The 21,119-nt window shown below is 48.8% G+C and overlaps 1 protein-coding gene across 1 annotated transcript in view; it reads right to left on the minus strand.

Moving 5' to 3' along the window:
* ATRX (ATRX chromatin remodeler) overlaps positions 1-21,119 on the minus strand; it is a 1,771,102-nt gene that overhangs the window by 1,697,515 nt on the left and 52,468 nt on the right. Inside the window, exon 2 of the mRNA XM_086918408.1 lies at positions 7,880-7,992. Coding sequence (XP_086774534.1) covers positions 7,880-7,992 — 113 coding nt within the window. The remainder of the gene's footprint in view (positions 1-7,879; positions 7,993-21,119) is intronic.

Consider the following 21,119-nt stretch of genomic DNA (forward strand, 5'->3'; position numbering starts at 1 on the left):
ACCCAGCAGCAGCGGCGCCCGAGGTAAGGAGGCAACCAGAGAGGCATCCCAGAGGTTGCGGTCGGGGGGCGGTGAGTCGGGCCCCCAAGGAGCCAAGGCCGAGACAGCCCAGCAGAGAGGCCTTGTAAAAGGCTCGAACAGGCCCAGTGGCGCCCAGAGGGCTGAAGGCCCACCCGGGACTAAACTGAGCGGCCGTTCGGCCTGGGAGGCAACTGGAGACCGCGCATCAGCACCCGGTGGTCCGGGGACTTGCAGAGAGCACGGCGGCTGGGACCGAGTGGGGTGACTGACTGACTGCAAAGGCAAATCCCGGCCTGGCGCGAACACATCGGACGGGCCTGGGTGACCTGAATAGGAGGGCGAACCTGCGGAGGCCCACACACGGGCTGAGACTAAAGGCAGGCCACCCCAGACGCCGCGTGGAGAGGAACTCACTGGGCCGCGCACTGAACGCAGAGACCGAAGCACGCAAGGCACGAGGAGGCCCGACGCCCGCCACGGATCCTAGCGCCACTCTGGAGGCGACAGGAGTCAGGAATGGAGCCCGGCAGCAGTACTACAGGACAAAGGTCGGAAGCAGCCGGTGCACTTCCCCCGCGTACCAACCCGGGTGCCGCGCGGGGTGAGGAACATCGGGAGCCACCCTAGTTAGCGACAGCAGCCGCCCACGCGGGGTCCCCTGCAGACGGAGCAGGCCCAGGGAGAACGAGGGAGAGCAGGCTCAAGGGATACGGGGAGAGTCCGCGACAGCCAAGGAAGACGACTGGCTCCTGCGCAGACGAGGAGCCCTAGCACCACGTCCCCCGCAAACAGACCACAAGCAGACCGGGGATGGGCCCAGCGACGGCTCAGTGACAGCGACAGTGTGAGGAGAAGGAGGGAAAGGGAGGTCATCAGCAAGAGTCGTCCCGCAGTCATGTCTTCCTCCAACCGCAGGGGCGGGCGCACAATTCCCGAACTACTCGCAAAAGGGACAGCCAAGGGAGAGAAGAGCCCGGACAAGCAAGCGCCCCTTCCCCACCCTAAAGACGGAGACCGAGGAGACTGAGAAGCACCGGCCACAAAGTCCTTTATGGAAGCGCTGTTCACTTCCCTCAAAGAGGACATTCAAACTCTCAAGCAGGAGATGACCGTAGGATACAAAGAACTACAACGCGACGTAGACGAGATAGGGGAGAGAGTGGCAGAAGTGGAGAATGCAGAGATCGCCAGAGGAGAGGAAATGCATGCCCTTCAGCAGGAAGTACTCAAGCTCACAGAGCAGCAGATGGATCTTCAGGCGCACACAGAGTACCCAGAGAACCGCTCAAGACGCAACAACATCCGCGTCCGGAATGTGCCCCCGAAAGCTGAAGGGGGGGACGTGGCGGCGTACCTCCAGGGCCTGTTTCGAGACATACTCTGGGAACCTGCGGATTTCGAGATCAGAATAGACAGAGCGCACAGGGTGGGGCTCCAACGCCGCAGATCCGCTCCCACTACGGACATTTTAGCTTTCCTCCCAGATTTTCCACTTAACCCCTTCCATGCTCATGACGGAACGGTTCCGTCATGAGCGTCGGTTGGCCTGTGCTTATGATGGAACCGTTCCGTCATGGTTCCATTGGTTCTTTAGAACCTTCAGCACCGCAGCAGAATTCGCGCAGCGCTGAAGGGGTTAAAGAACGAATCCTGAATCCTGAAGGCAGCCAGGCAAAAACAGCCCCTTACGTACCAGGGACAAGCAGTGAAGCTGTTTCAGGACTTGTTCGCTATCACACTACAAAAGCGGCGGACATTCAGGGTGGTCAAAACATTCCTGCGAGACAAAGGAAACCCATACTCCTGGGGGCACCCTTTTCGCATCATCTTCAAGTGGAATGGGACGCTACACCAACTCAGATCCCTGCAAGACACTTGCGAACTGCTGGGCATTCCCCTGGAGGAGGACGGAACGGGGGACGAGACTGGTGCCCCCCCCCTTCTCAATCGCCAGGCTCCACCATTGTCTCCTCTTCAAGTTTACACTCTACCACAGGCCCAGACGGACTGTTGACTGGACCTGGGACAATGTTCAATAATGGGTTGCTGACAGGGGTGGAGGGAGTCTGGTGGGGACAGCGGGAGTGGGGGAGGGGTGGTTGGGAATGGGGGGGTAAGGAAAGGGGGGGGGGCTCCTTGTCCACAGAATGTTGTTTCCTTTTGAGTCGCTTCGGCTGGCATGCGTGAACCACAGCGCGACGCTGACACGACACCACAACACACCATCGTGTAGTCGATGTGATGCACTGCTATCCCCAGCTACCTCCTTAGAATGATACGTCCCTTAACTATTCTGTCACTCAATGTGGGAGGGCTCAACAATCCAGTCAAGCGCAAAGCGGTCCTATCTCTCCTAGGACACTCGAAGGCAGACAACTGCCTCCTGCAGGAAACGCACTTACTGCCCAAAGATTAGAACAGACTAAAATCCCGATCCTTTCCCTGGCAGTTTCTCGTCTGAAAATAAAAAAGTAGCGGGAGTGGCAATCCTCGTGGCAAAATCCTTTGGTGGGCGGGTCCTAAAGAAAGAAGCTGAGATCAGGGGTAGGTTGCTAGTCCACAGTTTCCTGGTAGCGGGACAGACGTTATTGGTGGGCGCCATATATGCACCCAATGAAGGTCAGGAGAACTTTTTGCATATTGCCTTAGAAGCAGCCACAGCCACAGCCACCACACACCCACACTTGCTGTTAGGAGCTGACCTTAACCTAGTATTCCACAACACAGCGGATCGCTCAGGCCAGCGGTCCGGTCAAGTAGGGGCATTATCAGCAACGGGACATGCTCACCTCTCAGACCTAGACCTGGTCGACCTATGGCGGCACTTACATCCGCAGGCCACAGCTTACACCTATTACTCCGCAGCACACAAAACATATGCGAGGCTTGATCACTTCCTGTGCTCTTCCCAGCTGGTACATCAGGCAAGAGACGCAGAGATCCTCCCGGCCTCCTTGTCCGATCACTCACCAGTAATAGCATCCTTTCTCATCTCGACTGCGCCCGGCCCACTGCGCCATTGGCAATTGAGAGATGGCCTCTTGCAGAACCCGGCAACCGTGGACCGTCTCCGAACGGCACTCGCCTAGTTCCTCACCAACAACGCTAACGATGACACGACCAAAGCTACACAGTGGGCGGCTCTCAAAGCAGTCCTCCGCGGTGAATTTATTTCCATAGCCACGGAGAATAATAGGGAGCGAGCTCAGAAGAGGGCCGAGCTCACTCAGCGGGTGGCGAAACTGGAGCAGATGCACCAGCGCACGGGGGCAGCGTGGGCATGGCGGCAGCTATGCACGGAGCGGAAAATGCTGGCAGCGCTAGACCAGGATGTGGCCGAATTTGCCGCAATGCGCCTGAGGCATGCATACTACACAGGAGGTGATCGATGTGGGAAATTGTTAGCGAGCAGGTTACGGGAGCAGCGACGGAGGCAACATGTCCGGGTCCTCCAGTCTGCCTTGGGGGCCCCCATTACAGACGACTTAACCATTGCGGCGGCCTTTGGAGAATACTACGCTGACTTCTACGAGGCGGACAACCTAGACTTGCAGAACAGCCAAGGCTATTTGCAGGGAGTCACCCTCCCATCCCTGGAGGAGGCACAAGCGACGCTCCTTGATCGGCCCATCGGCCTTGAGGTGATCTCGGCGATTTCCCTCCTCAAACTAGGGAAATCTCCGGGGCCAGACGATTACATGGCAGCCTTCTATAAAACCTGCCCACAAGTGGCCCTACTGTTAAGAGACCTTTTTAGCACCTTTGACCAGCCTGGGGCCATCCCTCCAGATTTGCTGGAAGCAGTAATCTCTGTGATCCCCAAGCCCAGACGAGACCCCACCCGGTGCAGCTCCTACAGGCTAATTTCCCTGTTAAACATCGACCTGAAGCTCTACACGGGCATCATTGCAAGCAGACTGGCACCATACATGCAACAACTAGTAGAACCTGATCAAGCCGGCTGCATACCGCAGCGACAGACTAGCAATAATACCAGGCGAGTCCTCCATCTTATCGAGGCTGGGTCACGGACGAGGCCGGACTGTATGCTCCTCACTATCGATGCGGAGAATGCGCCTTCTGTCAGTCACTGATGACTTGCACATGTACCAGGACAAGGGCATCTCAGTAATCTTGGTTCTTTTAGATCTGTCTGCAGCGTTCGACACCGTGTCACATTCCATCTTGACTGAGCGGTTGTCGAACGCTGGCATCAAGAACAAAGCCCTTGCCTGGCTAAGGAGTTTTTTATCCGATCGCACCCAGACTGTCACCATGGGTGCATATCGTTCAGCGGAGATGGAGATATCAAAAGGGGTGCCCCAGGGTTCGTGTCTAAGCCCGACCCTCTTCAACATTTATGTGGCACCCCTGGCTAGAGTGATGCGTAGGTACGGGTTTACCCCAGTATCCTACGCTGATGACACCCAGCTCCTCTTCCCCTTTAAAACCCTCTCCGCTGAAGTAAGAAACTCCTTCTCATCAGGCATGAAGGCAGTGGCGCACTGGATGTCCTCCAACTGCCTTCAGTGCAACGTCAGCAAGACGGAAGTCATGCTGTTTGGAGAAGCCAGGATGCTATGGGCCCCGGATTGGTGGCCACAGGACTTGGGAGCAGCCCCAGAACCCAAGCAGATAGTGAAAAACCTGGGGGTCCGTCTGGATCAAGAACTATCACTAAAACAGCATTCCAACTTCATCTCGGGTTCTTGTTTCCATACCATCAGCCTGCTGCGTAAGGTCTTCCCTTTACTGCCAGATTCCTTTAGGAGGACGCTAGTACAGGCACTCGTGCTAAGTCGGATCGACTATTGTAATGGCCTGCTGCTTTCTGCCAATGAAGGCGTGTTGGCTAAGCTCCAGGTCATTCAAAACACAGCGGCCCGCCTAGTTCTGAATGCTCCGCCAAGAACTCCATCTAAACCCCTCCTTGAGCAATTACATTGGCTCTAGATCCGGCAAAGAACAAAATTCAAGATAGCCTGCCTGATACACAAATGTCTCCATGGACAAGGGCCTGCATATCTTGAAAACAAATTTATTCCCTACATTCCATCTCGAACACTAAGATCAAGCAATAATCTGCTCCTAGTGGTGCCCCGCGCCAAGAAAGCGAGGCATGGGAATAAAGCGTTGTCAATTGCAGGACCCACATTATGGAACAGACTCCCTCTGTCCCTAAGACAGTGTACTGAGCACTTAAAATTCAGAAGGCAACTGAAAACCGTCTTATTTAAAAATGAGATCTAGCATCTGCTCCAATTCACATCTTCTGTTTAGCCGGCTCCATAAGCGCAGAGATACTCCATCTGGAGTTGATTCAAGCGCTATAAAAACCAGCAAATAAATAAATAAATAAATAAGGCATTCGATCGGGTGCATTGGCCCTATCTAGACCTGGTGCTGCGGAAACTCGGGATGGGGGAAACGCTCCGTAGCCGTATATTTAACTGCTACCGCCAGCCAAACGCGGCAGTCGAGTCAACGGTCACACTTCCCCGCAGTTTCCAATCGGCAGAGGGACCAGGCAAGGTTGCCCCGCTCTCTCCTCTCCTATTTGCGCTCTACATGGAGCCATTGGCGCAACGTATTAGGCAGCATGATCGCATTACAGGCATCCCGTTCGGCAGGGGCACGCACACAGTCTGTACGCAGACGACATTTTACTCTCCCTAACTAACCCGATGCAATCACTTCGGGCGCTATTCACTGAGCTCCACACCTTTGCGCAAGCATCTAGCTTCAAGATCAATGTGGAGAAATCCGAAGCACTGAACATATCGTTATCACCGGAGGTTCTGGCAGACGCCAAAGCAGAGTTTGACCTACAGTGGTCGACGTCTACCATCCCTTACCTGGGGGTCTTGCTGGCTCCGACGATACTAGCCACCGCAGATGCCAATTATGCCAGACTCCGCTCGCGCCTCCGTGACACCCTTAGGAGATGGAAACACCTCACATTATCTTGGTTAGGTCGCATAGCAGCCACCAAGATGACTTTACTGCCGCAGATTCTTTGTTTTCCAGACCCTCTCCATGCGCCCGCCGAAGGGATGGCTACAACAGACACAAACAGACCTTGCGCGCTTTGTCTGGAACGGACGTCGACCTCGGTTTAAACATACAATCGCCAATCTCCACCCCGAATATTGCGGAGTAGGAGTGCCCGACCTCACTTTATACTTCCAGGCGACCCAGCTCCACACCCTTGTGGAGTGGCACCAATTGGAGTCTGGCAAACACTGGCTCTTTCAGGACCAGGCGGTGGCGGGCCGCACGCTTCAGGGAGTCCCGTTCTTGACCCGTCGCCATAGACCTCCCAACCTATATGCATCGCTCATCACAAGCACTGTTCTGGACGTCTGGGACAAAGTGGCTGTTAGGCGAGGCCTCACCTCCTTCCCCTCTCCGATGACGCCGCTTTTCGACAACCCGGACTTCTCCGCTGGCCTTGACCCCAGGGAGTTTGTGAAGTGGAGGACTACTCCATGCAGGGACGTAGGGCACATGTTCGATCTGAACGGCATCCTTCCCTTTCAAAAGGTGAAAGAAGACTATGGCATACCGGAAGCAGATCGCTTGCCCTACTTGCGGGTTCGCCACTGGGTTCTACAGCCTTCGGTTCGGCCCGGTGCACAACGCTTCCTCACCCCTTACGAGAAATGGCTGTTAACGCGCACTTCCGACAAAACACTGATCTCGGATCTGTATCAACATCTACTCCGCAACGACATATACACTTACAACGCGGGGAGGGACAGGTGGGAGAGAGACCTAGGGAGACAACTCACACGCAAGGAATGGGAGGGGGTCTACTATAGAGCCAGACACTCCGCCTACCACACAGGGCTTTCGAAACCATGACCAAAGTAGCCACCTACTGGTACCACACACCTGAACGCTTACATCGATGGGACCCCCGAGTGAGTGACCGCTGTTGGAGGGAGTGTGGAGAACTGGGGACATTGAAGCACCTACTCTGGAGTTGCGACCGCCTACAGCCTTACTGGAACTCAGTCCTAGATTTGATAGACACACACCTAGATACTCAACTCCCCAGGTTCCCTGCTTATGTCCTACTTGGCCCTCCTAATGCCCTAATGTACCCCTTGAAGTCCAGAAGAGGGAGGCTCATTCCGATTGCACTAGGGGCAGCGCTGCAAAACATAGTGGCACACTGGAGAGCCGTCCAACTGCCCCTACATACCGGTTGGCTACAGAGGCTGTGGGCAATCCTGGGGATGGAGAATGTCACTGGTGGCAGCGGGAAGGGGAGGAGAATTTGCAGAACTTTGGCGGCCGTTCTTGACTCTACTAACAGGGGAGTTTCGAGAACTGAGCTGCCCCCGATACCTGCGTCTGCTGCGCCTTGCGGACACCCCACTTCCGAAACCTAAGGCACAGCCTCGCAAACGCAAGCCCGTGGGCGGAGCTGCAGCCCTCGGAAATTAGCAGAGTAGCGTTGCCTTAAAGTATATTTCTTTGGACAAAGAGGGGGTGGTTGTGGGAGGAGGGTGGAGGGGCTGGGGTTTGTTTCTCCCATTTCTTTCCCCTTCCCCCTTTTTTCTGATCTATAATCAACACATCATGCAACTTTTTTTAGCCCTTAAGACGCGGCCGGTTGGGTTGCAGGCGGCTTGCTGTGTTAACATTCGCAGTTGGAGCATCTCATTGACTACTTTATGCCATTGCACTGTTTCCACCGTCTAGTGATTGTATTTGCACCTATTGCTGTATGCGATGCATTGCTCAACAATTAAAAGATTTAATACTAAAAGATCTTTAACACTTCTGATCAACATTATGCCCCCTAATTTCATGGACAAGAGCAAGACCACAGAAATTAGCTTCATTTTACCTGAAACTTTGCTCACTGAACGTCCTGTAGGAGAATTAGCGTCCTCAGATTCTTCAGATGAGTGCGCTAAAAATTCATGAAGCTTCTGCACCAATTTGTTTAACTTGCTTTCACTGTCAAAACAAAACCATAATATGGATTTAAAAACATCAACTGCCTAAATTGATCAATACAAAGCAATGTTAAATAGTTTAAAATAAAGCAGATTTGACAAACTATTTTGTTTATATTTAGTCAATGTAAAAATGTCACATCAGAACTATAAAGAGCTAATTTATGAATTATATAAGTTACCTGTGAGGCCTTTACCGCAGTCCTAGAATTACTAAACAGTATTTTTCGGGTGTAGATACATTTACCACTGGTTACCAAAGGCCACCAATACCACACTTCACTGAATAACCAAGTTATTTGGGGTATTTGACCCTTTAGGTATAGCTCCGTTGAGCATTAAAGGCTTACTGCAAGAGGTGTAATGGTTACAAGCTGAGATTCAGCATCACAAAACAAAAATAACTCAACAAATCAATGGTCTATGGTAGACGGTCTTCTCCACACAAAATAGTACTTTTACGGAGAGAAAAAAAACTTCAACATACATGAAGCTTTTGTGAAAACATGCTTCACCTCTCTCAGGATAGCCATGCAGTCAACAGGGGTCTTCAAATGCCCATATTGCAAGACCTCAAGATCCGGACAGTCAAGTTAAGTAAGGATATGATGGACCATTCTGCCCCACAGTTCGCCTCTTGTGTCGCAGAAGGGACAAATGAAGATCCAGGTACGACCAGTGAACAGGGGAAATGAGCATCATTGTTGCATTGCAGAGTCAGAACTTGTTGGTTACTCACGGGTGAAGCGAAATCAATAGGAAAAGTGTAGATAAATAACTATTCCTATAAAGGGTGAAAAGAGAATCTAGATTTTATTACAGACACCGAGGCTAACCTTATTTCAGTGCATGTGTATTTGTAGAGCGCACAACTCACCAGTTGAGTATCATGGAGCTGAAAGCAGAGGCCATTTAGGCAAAAATGAGCCATGACTAACAACATCCAAATTTACTTGGAAAATATTAAGAACTGAGGAGTTGGCTCTTGTATGCAGGTATAGCAATACAAAAAGATGAGACGGAATGCTAAACATTGTCAAACTTTCCCCAGTCACAGATCTAGGTTTAAGCCATCGTTTTCTGCTCACCATGCCACCCCAGTTTGGACCCAACCATATGCAAATCAGTTTTGACCAAGCTCCCCATGGGACCCGTCCAGTTGCAACTGGCAGGCCAGATCCCCCCCCCCCCCCCCCCCCCCCCCCCCCCCCCCGGACAAAAAACAAGCGTCCTAGGATCGGGATCACCCTCAAAAGCCTGGCTACCTTTTATCCAGTGGTACAGTAAGCACAAGACCCACGTCTCGGCGTACTATTTGTCCAACTGCTGAGGCATGGTGAGCATAAAAACAATGGATATACGCTTAGATCGCTGTACGGGAGGGTGGGGGGTAAGTCATTATTCAGTATTCCGTCAGTCAATTGTTCTTTTTGCTCTTACTTGCAGGAGTGGGTCATTCCAGGCGTTGGGAGACAAGTAGGAGAAAGAATGACCGCCAGATCTGGTTCTGCATGTACATTATACGCTAGACCATTGTTTCCCAAACTGTGGGTTGCTAGCCGATTTTTGGTGAGTTGTGAAAGTTCAAGCAATAAAGAAGCCTCTAAATTATGCATTTATCTGGTCACATCTGCAGCTCTTCAAAGCTAGGTCTTCTGACAAATTGCGGTTCTCTTTTTTAGGTCTTGCGTGAGCGCGGTCTCGCAGAGACCTATAGTCAGCGACACAGCTTTCCAGGGGACAGGAGCTGGCTGCGGGCATTTCCTCTACCAGAAGGCGATTTGTGCGGGCCACGCGCACGAGAACGCGCTCGCTGTGGCCAGCTCCTGTCTCCTGGAAAGCCGTAACACACAGCCACACCTCCCCCTGCACGCATGCGCGCACGCATGCGCACACACAGAAATGAAATGAAATGAAATGAAATTTAGGTCTTATATAGCGCATGGCTGCCCGTGAGCGTCCCAGCGCTGAAATTGCAGAACTTCTGAGGGTGAAGACGGGGAAAGGGAGGAAGTTATTGCGGGAAGAGATGAGTTTTTAGAAGCTTGCGAAATTTCAGAAGATTGGACTCAGAACGAAGGTGAAATGGCAAAGCATTCCAGGAGGTGGCCACAGTAACCGAGAAACGGCGTCCTCCAGTTCGGGCTTTTCTAATTTTGTGGACTGTGGCCAGATGACCTTGAGCTGAGCGTAGGAGCCTATTGGGTCTGTATGGAAAGATCATGTCTTTTAGCATTGGAGGCCCTTGATTTTGCAAAGCTTTATGGGCCGTGCAAAGGGCCTTAAATTTGACCCTTTCGCGGATCGGCAGCCAATGTAGTGCCTTAAGGGCGGGTTTGGCTGAGACTCTGCGAGAGGTCCCAGTAAGAATCCTAGCTGCGGCATTCTGTGTTCTTTGAAGAATGTTGATCGTGGATTCCGGGGCAGCAAGAAAGAGAGCATTGCAGTAATCTAGTCTTGATAGGACTAGACCTTGAACGAGCAATTTCTGGGAGGGTCCTGGAAGTAAAGGGAGGATCTTTCTGGTGGAACGCAGTAGCCCCACACATGTGCCAGCTGTTTTTTTCGCTTGCGTTTTGAGGGATAGGTCCTGTTCAAGCCACAAACCCAGACTTTTTAATTCAGTCTTGGGTTGAGGGAGGGGGCCTAAGCATGCTGGCCACATGGCAGATGGAAGAGAAGATATTTTATTTCCCAACAGCATGAGCTCAGTTTGAGCCATTGAGCTTAAGCCTTGAGACGGACATCCAGGCATGAATACCCTCTAGACAATCATGAAGGTTTTTTACCTTGTCCTCTTCCAGGGAAAATGATACGATCATTTGGGTGTCGTCAGCATATGTGACGGCTTTTATCCCAAAAGGGGAGACCACGTCATCCAGGGGGGCCATGTATGTGTTAAAAAGTGTAGGGCTCAGTGAAGAGCCCTGGGGGACCCTACACTGGAGAGGGAGAATGTCGGATCGCACATTCCCTTCGCAGACCTGAAATGTTCTGTCTTTTAGGAACGAAGAGAGCCAGCACAGGGCTGTGCCCCTTACTCCCAAACTGAAGAGGCGCTTAATGAGGGTTTTGTGGTCCACCGTATCAAATGCAGCGCTTAGATCCAGGAGGATCAGTAACACTGATCCTCCCGAATCCAAGATGCATCTTGCCTCTTCAACTACCTTTAAAAGGGCTGTTTCCGTCCCTTGACCTGGACGGAAGCCTGTCTGTGTGGGACGAAGGAGATTGTTGGTTTCAAGGAAGGCAGACAATTGCTTGTTGACTACCTTCTCTGCAATCTTACTTAATCCAGGAAGGAGTGAAATTGGGCGGAGGTTAGTCAGATCTGTAGGGTCCATACCCGTTTTTTTCTGCAGAGCTTTAACAATGGCATGTTTCCAATTAGGAGGGACCACTCCTTGGTTAAACGAGGCATTAATAAGATTGGTGGCCAGATGCGAGATGGTGGGTCCAACTTGTTTGAGAATGTGGATAGGTGCTGGATCGTTAGGGGAGCCACTTTTCAAGTCTGAAAGGGTTTTTAAAAAATCGTCCTCAGAAAGTTGGCTGAAACTGTCTAAAGTTGGGCCACTGACAGAGGCTGATGAAGCGGTCAGGGAATTATCATCGTTTAAAGGAGGAAGTGACTGTAGGATCTTGATGATTTTATTTTGAAAAAAAACAGGCTACTTGGTTGCATCTGTCAGTAGTGGGTTGTTGGTTTGGGAGGGTGTTGGGTATAGTGAGGAGCTCTTTAACTATTTTATAGGTCTCCCGAGAAGAATTAGAGGCAACTTTGATTTTTTTATCAAAGAAGGAGGCTTGGGCTGCTTTTCGCGCCGCTTTATAAGTCCTCATCGCTGCTTTATATTCTTCCTTGGTGGTGGGGTCCCATGTTTTCCTCCATTTACGCTCATGGCTTTTACAGATTTTCTTGAGGTTCCTGAGTTCCTGTGAGAACCATGGTGATTTAAAAGTGGTACTTCTTTTCTTTAAGTCTATCTTCGGGGCGACTATATCCAAGGTGGAGGTGATCCAATTAGTGAAGTTATCGTTGGCTAGCACAGGATCAGGATCTGCAAAAGGGGTAGATCGTGTCAACTCCTGTGTCCAGTCTTCAAGAGGTATTCTGGACCATAGTCTGTCCCGTTCTCTAGGAGTTTACAAGTGGCCAGTGATTTTGCTAGTTTGCCACATAAAAGGGATGAGAAAGTGATCAGACCAAGGGAGAGGGAGTGCAGGGCGAGCTTCAATTTTTGTGAGATTGGCAAATAGGGGATCCATGAGGTGACCCTTGGTGTGGGTTGCCTCTGAGTTGATCAGATGAAGGTCAAGTACTTTTAATTCTGAGATAAGGTCCCCAGCAATTTTATTAGTACTGTCCTCAAAATGTAGGTTTAAAATCGCCAAGCAGGATAAAATTAGGGGTCAAGGTACAAGAAGAAGTGGTGGTGTCCAGTAATGATCTGACAAAGTTACCTGTGGCCCCCGGCGGGCGGTAAATCAAAAGACCTGACAGGGATTTATTGGGAGTTAGTTGAAGTGAAAAGTGAGCACTTTCACAGTCCTCAATCCCTCCTTCTTGTAGCCTACAAGTAATGGAATTCCTGTAAATAATCGCTAGTCCGCCTCCTATGCCTTTTATTCTATTTTGATGGTGTATGAGGTAATCCTTGGGTAACATACTCACAATATCAGCATCTGAATGAGGCTTTAGCCAGGTTTCCGTGAGGAAAAGAGTATCTAATTGTAGGTCCTGAATAAGCGTTTTTATCTCTAACGCATGCTTGACAGCCGATCTACAGTTCAATAATGCCAGACTGAAGCTGTTGGTTGTCTGGTTGGAGGATATCTCAGGAGCATCGTTGTGGAAGGTAATTAAAGGGGTTGGGAGTGAATTTGCCGCACAAAATTGTAGGAGGTAGTCCCTTGTATGTCTAATACGATGCTCGTACAAAACGGGCATAGTGGGTGGCCCTGTGCCCGGCCTGGACGGGCACAGACGGGCGTGCCTTTGGCGCCGCCGGCGCGCCCGCCGCGCGGACGTGCAAGTCCGTTATTTTTATACATGGTAGGGGGGGAGGGAGGAGGGTGGGAGGGGCGGTCAACTGGACCGTCGACCTTCCCTACCCAAGATGGCGGGTCCGTTCAGTGAGGCGATTACCAGCGCCTGTCCCGAAGATGCTGCCTGGCGAAGCAATCTCGCTGCAGGTAAGGCAAAGTCCGAGTCTAAAACAGCAACTGTTTAAAATATATACAATTTTTTTTAATTATCTCGGCTCCAACTAGCGGGTGCTCGGGCACGACTACCCAGACGAGCCTGTGCTCCTAATAGTGTTCCGATCAGGGTATTATTTAGATTATTTCACAGAGTGCGCAAGAGAGCGCTAAGGGCCCCGGCTTCCGCCTCAGGGTAAAGATTTTTTAAAGTTCAGCAAAAGTCACGAAGGTGTAAGGGACCGCCCTTAAGTATCCAGGGAGGGCGGGAGGGGCGGTCAACTCGACCGTCGACCTTCCCTACCCAAGATGGCGGGTCCGTTCGGTGAGGCGATTACCAGCGCCTGTCCCGAAGATGCTGCCTGGCGAAGCAATCTCGCTGCAGGTAAGGCAAAGTCCGAGTCTAAAACAGCAACTGTTTAAAATATATACAATTTTTTAAAATTATCTCGGCTCCAACTAGCGGGTGCTCGGGCACGACTACCCAGACGAGCCTGTGCTCCTAATAGTGTTCTGATCAGGGTATTATTTAGATTTCACAGAGTGCGCAAGAGAGCGCTAAGGGCCCCGGCTTCCGCCTCAGGGTAAAGATTTTTTAAAGTTCAGCAAAAGTCACGAAGGTGTAAGGGACCGCCCTTAAGTATCCAGGGAGGGCGGGAGGGGCTGTCAACTGGACCGTCGACCTTCCCTACCCAAGATGGCGGGTCCGTTCGGTGAGGCGATTACCAGCGCCTGTCCCGAAGATGCTGCCTGGCGAAGCAATCTCGCTGCAGGTAAGGCAAAGTCCGAGTCTAAAACAGCAACTGTTTAAAATATATACAATTTTTTAAAATTATCTCGGCTCCAACTAGCGGGTGCTCGGGCACGACTACCCAGACGAGCCTGTGCTCCTAATAGTGTTCCGATCAGGGTATTATTTAGAATATTTCACAGAGTGCGCAAGAGAGCGCTAAGGGCCCCGGCTTCCGCCTCAAGGTAAAGATTTTTTAAAGTTCAGCAAAAACAGACACACACACGAGCGCACCTACACACACGCCCACACATACAGAGACCACCGCCCCCCCGCCGCACGCACACACACACACACACACACACACACGCACGCACACCTACCCTCCCCCCTACAACTAAGCCCCACTTACCGCCACTCCGGACTTCTGCAGCCTACACGGGGCTCTCCCTCGGGCATGAGAGCCCCGCGTCACCACTGCTCCTCCAGGCACTCCGTGGGCACGGGCTTCAGAAGACGGAAGTCCCGCCCCACAATAGGTTTCGTTTTTGGCGCGCACGTCTTGTTTGCCTTTGCAGGGGAACATTTGGCCTCCATACTGTATAAGTGACACTCTAATAGGAGAATAGCATTTCTAATCAGAAATCTCCTGATGTCCCTCTTTTTGGATTATATTTGTGTCTTCATTGAAAACTCTGCATCCAACCTATCTCTTACGTATGTGATTATCAAGTATCAGACCTCCTCTGGTGTCAGGATAAATTGGAGTAAATCCACAGTCTTCCTGATCACTACTGCAACCCCCTCTGTGCATTAAGAACACTCTCTCAGATGGTGCGCAACATCCAGCAGATACTTGAGAATTTCAAGCGAAATAAACAAATATGGTCTGGCATCATAAAAGAGGAAAAACAAGTTGTGAGAAAGTTGTGTGATGTCGGTCTTGTTTTATGGTTTACCAAAAATCTACAAATAAAAGGGTAGAAGTTGGATAGTGAATTGGGTGAAATCCGGTTTCTCTGCCTAGGGCACGAACTGTACCTAGGATGCGTAAACAATTCGGCCTCTAGGTAATAAGTTACTTGGTTCCGATTACATGTAGTTTGGAAACTTTAGTGAACAAGCATTGAAAATGCAATAGGTCTAGCATTTGATTAAGTTAAAGCCATTTACTTTGCTAATGGTATTGTATAGCAAAGCAAATGGCTCTAACTTAAGGAAAGGCGAGACATCTTGCATTTTAATGTTTTTTTATGGGGGGGTGGGTCTGTTTTCTCTCTTTGGGGGACAATAGTCCGCTTAATTGAGCCACCGGGGAACTCAGTCCAGAAAATACACCAAAACCCCGCCCGGCAGCCCACTCACTCCTCTGCTCAGATCCCATCACCCCTACCCATTGCGCCCCTCCCCCCCCCAACACACAATCTGTCTGTTTGATTTCACGATTTCATCAGGCACTGGAGAGGACAATTTCTCTTCCCCAAACACAAGCTCCTTATAGCGCTTAGACGAGCAGAGCGCCTTCAAAGCGCATTATTCCTGATCTTCGTGTCCAGGCACACTTGAACGAAGTTTAACAAGGTTATTATTTCAAAGGGAGGCGAGGGGTTGCAGGGACTTAATGCCTTGAATCCAAGATTTTACAGCGCACCATTGAAGCGGTTTTGATAGAGATTGTAGAAGTTTACATGGACCGAAATACGAGTGTAGAAATTTGCCTATGCGACCCCAAAACACCCTGAGCCAGCAACCCTTTAGGAGCTTATCCTTGTATCCGCCCTCCCGCTCATCCCTGCACCCCGGCCCCCCATTACTCCCCTACCCCATAAAGCTCCTCTCTCCAAGGACTGTCCATGTTCCGTGTAACCCCGCCCTTGGGACATGCTCGCCTTTGAAGGCATAGAGGGCGCTGCGAGTCACCCCGCAGGCACTTCGGGGGTACCAGAGGGCGGGTCCCAGGGTCCCTGGGCGCAGCATGTGTTTAAAGCCTCTTATACCTGTGCCCGTTAATAATGTCCGTGTCCATGTATTTTTGGTTTTCCTTTAAAAGGGAATCAGTTTCTGATAACTTTTCTCTAGGCCAGCCAGATCCACCCCAACGGAAAGGGCTATTATGACATAGAAGGCGCCTTACGAACGTTTTCAAGTAGCTATGTCCTGCGGCGCCTCCTGTGGTGCCCTGCGGTCGGCTCAGTGTAAATGTTGTTGTTACTCATGTTTTCATGCTGACACTTTTTCATCCGAGAAATTTCTGTCCAAGAACTGATTTTTCCAAGTTCCATCACCGCAGTCATATCCGGGTTAGAAAAGGTTATTTGAGTACAGTAAATAACCCTTTTTCCAACCCAAATTATGATTTTGGTGGACTTTTGAATATTGCCCATCATTTTCTGAATCATAATTGGAACAAATAAAGGGAGTGTGGCTGGGACGGGCTTTTCTACACTTTTTATCTTGTTTTTCTTTTTTATTTCTTCAGTAAATCTAAATGTTTTATTGCTCCGTAATCGGGGGAACGGTCATTAAAAAATAAGGGCTCGGAGAGCCTTCGAGCCGCTTAACTCCTACGTTTGCTTCTGTCTTCAAGATGCTTGCGCGTGTTTCTGTGTCTTGCCACCCGTGATTCGGCGAACTGCTCTCTCTCTCTACCGACGTATTGGTATTAAATAACCTCTTCACCTCCCATAGCATGACCCTCACCAGGTCACAAACTTCACCTCTGAGAAGCTACCAGTGTAAAACCATGAACATAATCCTGTTCAATATTTAAGAAAATGTACAAAGAAGCCGCAGTGATTAAAATCGAGAACGGGAGCCTTGAAACAACATATTCGGGTTAGAAAAGGTTATTTGAGTAAAGTAAACCTCTGACAGGTAGCTAACTATTACAGAGAGGGACCGCGCAGAGATGCCGAACAACTGCGCCACTGCCCCTCTGATTCTGTGTGAGGGCCTGCTAGCGTCAAAAAACAAACCTCATATTGTTTTAAAGATCAAACAACTTTATATGTTTGTGTACTGTTGCTTGAGCATTTTTCAGCATTGTGTTTTGTATTCCGGGCTTTGTGCTTTAATCATGAGCTTTGCCACTGGCACCCCTTCTCTGCTTTGGAATCCATGCGGCTAACTTTAAGGCTCCCTGTTGTAATGTAAAGAAAAAGAAAAACAAGCATTTGCAATGCAAAAGGTCTCGCATTTACGCGAGTTTGAGCTATTGACATTGCAAATTACAAGGCCTTTTATATTTGTATTCGTTTTAAAAACATAAATTAAAGGCATTGTCATTTACAATGCCAATAGCTTTAACTTGTGTAACTGCGAGACCTATTGCATTCCAAATGCTTTTTAAGCATAGTGATTGGTCTGTACAGACTCCTCTCGTTTTGCAGTCAGAAATGTAAGTGAATATGAGAATTTTGCTGGAGGTATGGAGATCGTGAAAGGAAAAGTTTTAGGATGTAATTTTTGTACCACAATAAATTTGTTAACGCCTGTAAATTAACTGTACACATTCAGCAGTTAAGTCAAAAATAAAGCAATTTTTTTATAATTCTGAAACCTGATGGAAACAACAAAATGTATAAGCAAAACAAAATCAAGGCACCTTACTTGATGACGCACATAGAATCATTGAAACTCAATCGCTACACATTTCATATGCAATATAGTTTTAGCAGTAAAACTAGGTCTGTGCAAATTTAGTAGCCATATCAATGGAAAATATGTTGCCTGTAAAATACGAGTTGCCACACAATTCTTTAGTTACATTTAAAAAAAGAAAATCCTGCTTCATGTTCAATAACGGAAATGGTTGCAAAAGTTTGTTATCCTAAAAAGTGGGTCATGTTCTAGCACTCGTAAGCACGGCTCTAGACTCTTTAATGCTATTGTTCTGTAGCACTTAAAACACTAAATAGCACTTTACAACCCCCCCACCCCCCAAAATGAGAAATTGGATGTTCCCAATCTTCTATATTCACATTTGACGTTCTAAAATCTTTGTATGCTGTGAAACATCAATTAAAAAATGGCATCTTCCTCCAACCCTTCTAAACCATGAATGCCCAAACTCCTCTCATGTCATCTTATGCCGATGACACCCAGCTCCTCTTCACCTGTGAGAGGGGTGCGGACTTCGATGGAGGTAGGATCCAGGGTTGCCTTGAGGCTGTGTTTCAATGGTTTCATCACAACAGCCTCAAGTGCAACTCGGATAAATCCGAGGTCCTCTTTTTTGGGTGCAGTTCGGATCCGGACTGGAAAGTGTGGTGGCCTGAACATGTTTCCACCAGCAAGTTCGTCCCAGGTGGCTAAAAACCTTGGGATTAAGATCGATAATGGCCTCACACTACGTTCACAGGTAATCGGTCTCACTGGTACATGCTTTGGCCTACTCCGGATGCTACGCAAGTTCCTTCCCCTGTTATCGGAGGAACATAGGAAAATCACGGTGCAGGCGATTATAGGCTCGAGAATTGACTATTCCAACGTCCTTTATCTCGGCTTGCCAGAGTATCTGCTCCAACGGCTACAGGTTGTCCAGAATTCGGCAGCACGGGCCATTTTTGGACTATCGCGCCGTGCCAGAGCCTCGGGTCTTCTGGAGGCTCTGCATTGGCTCCCTGTCCGGAAGCGGATAATTTTTAAAACTCTTACTCTGGCGCACAAAGCCTTGCACGCCTCCGGAGCAAAATACCTGCAGAATAGGCTGGCCTTTTACCTGCCTGCTAGGTCGCTCAGGTCTGAAGCCCTGTTTCTTGCGGCGGTTCCTCGTGTGAAGAGAGCCCGCATCGGAGGCCGCTCTTTTAAACTACTAGCACCTCTGTTATGGAATGCCTGTGTCCTTGCGCAGCATTCCTAATCTGTTGGCCTTCCGGAAAGGGCTTAAAACCTGGCTCTTTTCCTCTTAGTTTCGGTCCCTTTTAGCTTCCTTCTATTTCTGTTTCTTATTTTCCCTGTTGTGTTATGAGATTAGTGTGCAATCCAAAGCGTCGGGACACTCTTCTGAGTAGCCGTACGCTATACAAAACCCCTGCATAACATTACATAACATAACATAACATAACATCTGCGGTTAGACAAAACGTAAGAAAACCAATCTAGTGTTCTGCTGAAACACAAATTCTCTATCTCATAGCCACCCAATCATTTTATTAAATGCACAAAACCCAATCATGTTACAAATCTACATGGAAGAGGCGGGTTGCCACTTTACTGCAAAACAGGGGGTCAACACTGCTTGTTCAGAGCCCAGCAAGGCAGCACTTGCAACATGTTAAACAGGCGTCAAATACAAACCAACAAAAACACCAATATTAAATCAGTCTTGTACAATTCAGCCCAAAAAGTTGCAACTTCTATGACAGAATCCTTGACAGGATCCAGCCCCCTCCCCCATGCACCGAATAAACTAAACGTTTCATTCACCCTGAAATCCAAGTCTTGTTCCTACTGCTCAATACTTCTAAAGAAGCACAGCAGCCTCTTCCAAAACTCCTCTATAATGACTCAGATTGCCTGATATCTTCCAGGAAAGATGGCGAGATCTCCACATGAAACCAATACACATTCCTCTCCTTCACACCTTTCAACAGGCCTTCCATTACTGGTATGAAGAAAGGTTCTCCATAGTCAACTCCACAGCCTTTGGAAATAAAAGTAGGGATACCCAAGAAGGAGTCACCAACACCTATACTCCTGACTCCTTACCATCATTAGTACTCTGAATCATCATCAATAGGAAAATGCATAACCTCATCTCAGAGTCTTGCAGAAAAGCACTGACTGGCAAAGCTCCTCGATAAGGCCCGAGGTGACAACTGACAGACAGAAGCGTCCTGAAAACGACTGGATTCAGCTTACAAACGTGGTAACCCCTTATGCCCCAAGAGTTCCAATCGGTTGAACTAGTGCCAAAAGCTGGGAGATTTGCTTCCATCTTGTGCTCCACACAAAACTCTTGCTAGCACACATAACTGCATTGAATGTGTGCCTCTTAACCTGTTTGGAGAGCTCCAAGTTGTAACACTATTCATTCTTAATAGCACTGCCTACTTCGACAGACAGTTCATAAATTATTGTCTTCCACACGTAGCACCTTAGCCTGCAATGACCTTAGCCTGCAATAATCGCATTAGACTAGAATGATATCTGGAGAAAAGCCAAAACGTGATTGACCGCTCCAAGCTTTGAGATACATTAGCACAACTGCAGCATCGCTTTGTCCATCCCATGCGTAGTTTAAGCCTTTTCTAAAGCTTTCATCTTTTGTAACACTCCGTAATGTAAAGGACCACGAGACAACAAAAATCCAACCATTCACGCAAACTCACTGAAAGATATGAAACCAGTCTGCAAATCAATCACTTTCTTGCCTGACAATTGTAACACTCCCCAACAAACTTCTCTTCCTCATCTCTAAATGCTGCTGAATCTCCTCCAATTCTTGATACATAATCACTATGTCCTCTAGATAAATCATCAATTGCACATCACACTCTCTTAAATGAGCTATCATTTGCCAAGAATTTCATAAGTTGGTTATTTTCATGTTTTTCTACCACTCTTTCCATTAACTGCTGTAGGGATGCAGCATGTCTGGTAATTCTCCGGGAGAGTCTTATACCGTTTATTTCCTGAAGAGGAAAGCACTTTGCATGCAAGGTTCTAGTCACTAGATACTTCAACAACAGAAACAGATAACATTTACAAAGTTAAGAAATGTAGAAAAGAGGACAGACTGATCATCTTAAAACATCCGGCTTTGCTGGGTCTTGGAGAGATCCAGATTTTATTTTAGACATTAATGTCTGCAGCCCATCTACTTTCAGTACCTCTAATTCTTCTAAACAAATGTTTAGTAGGAAACCCAGTTTTTACTGATTGGACTGCACTAGGCTCGCCATCGTACTTACCTCCGAGAAACTGGAGTAAATATCCTTTACTTTATTCACAAAGTAGTCTGCAATGAAACTACATTGGTCATTAGACGCATCCCTCAAAGAGATGTTATCCCCTTGCTTTTTTTAAATCCTGCACAATCACATCAATCTTTGGTTGGATTTTGACTTCCTGCAATTTTGGAAGTAAAAACACGCCTTTATCATTTTCTGATATTAAAAGTAAGATAAATCTTTTCATCTTTTAAAATCACACAGTTTACGCCAGGTGGGTTTCTGCACCTTGCAGCACTTTTT

This window comes from Lissotriton vulgaris, chromosome 4_1 (assembly GCF_964263255.1).
Source record: "Lissotriton vulgaris chromosome 4_1, aLisVul1.2, whole genome shotgun sequence".
NCBI classification, from domain to species: domain Eukaryota; kingdom Metazoa; phylum Chordata; class Amphibia; order Caudata; family Salamandridae; genus Lissotriton; species Lissotriton vulgaris.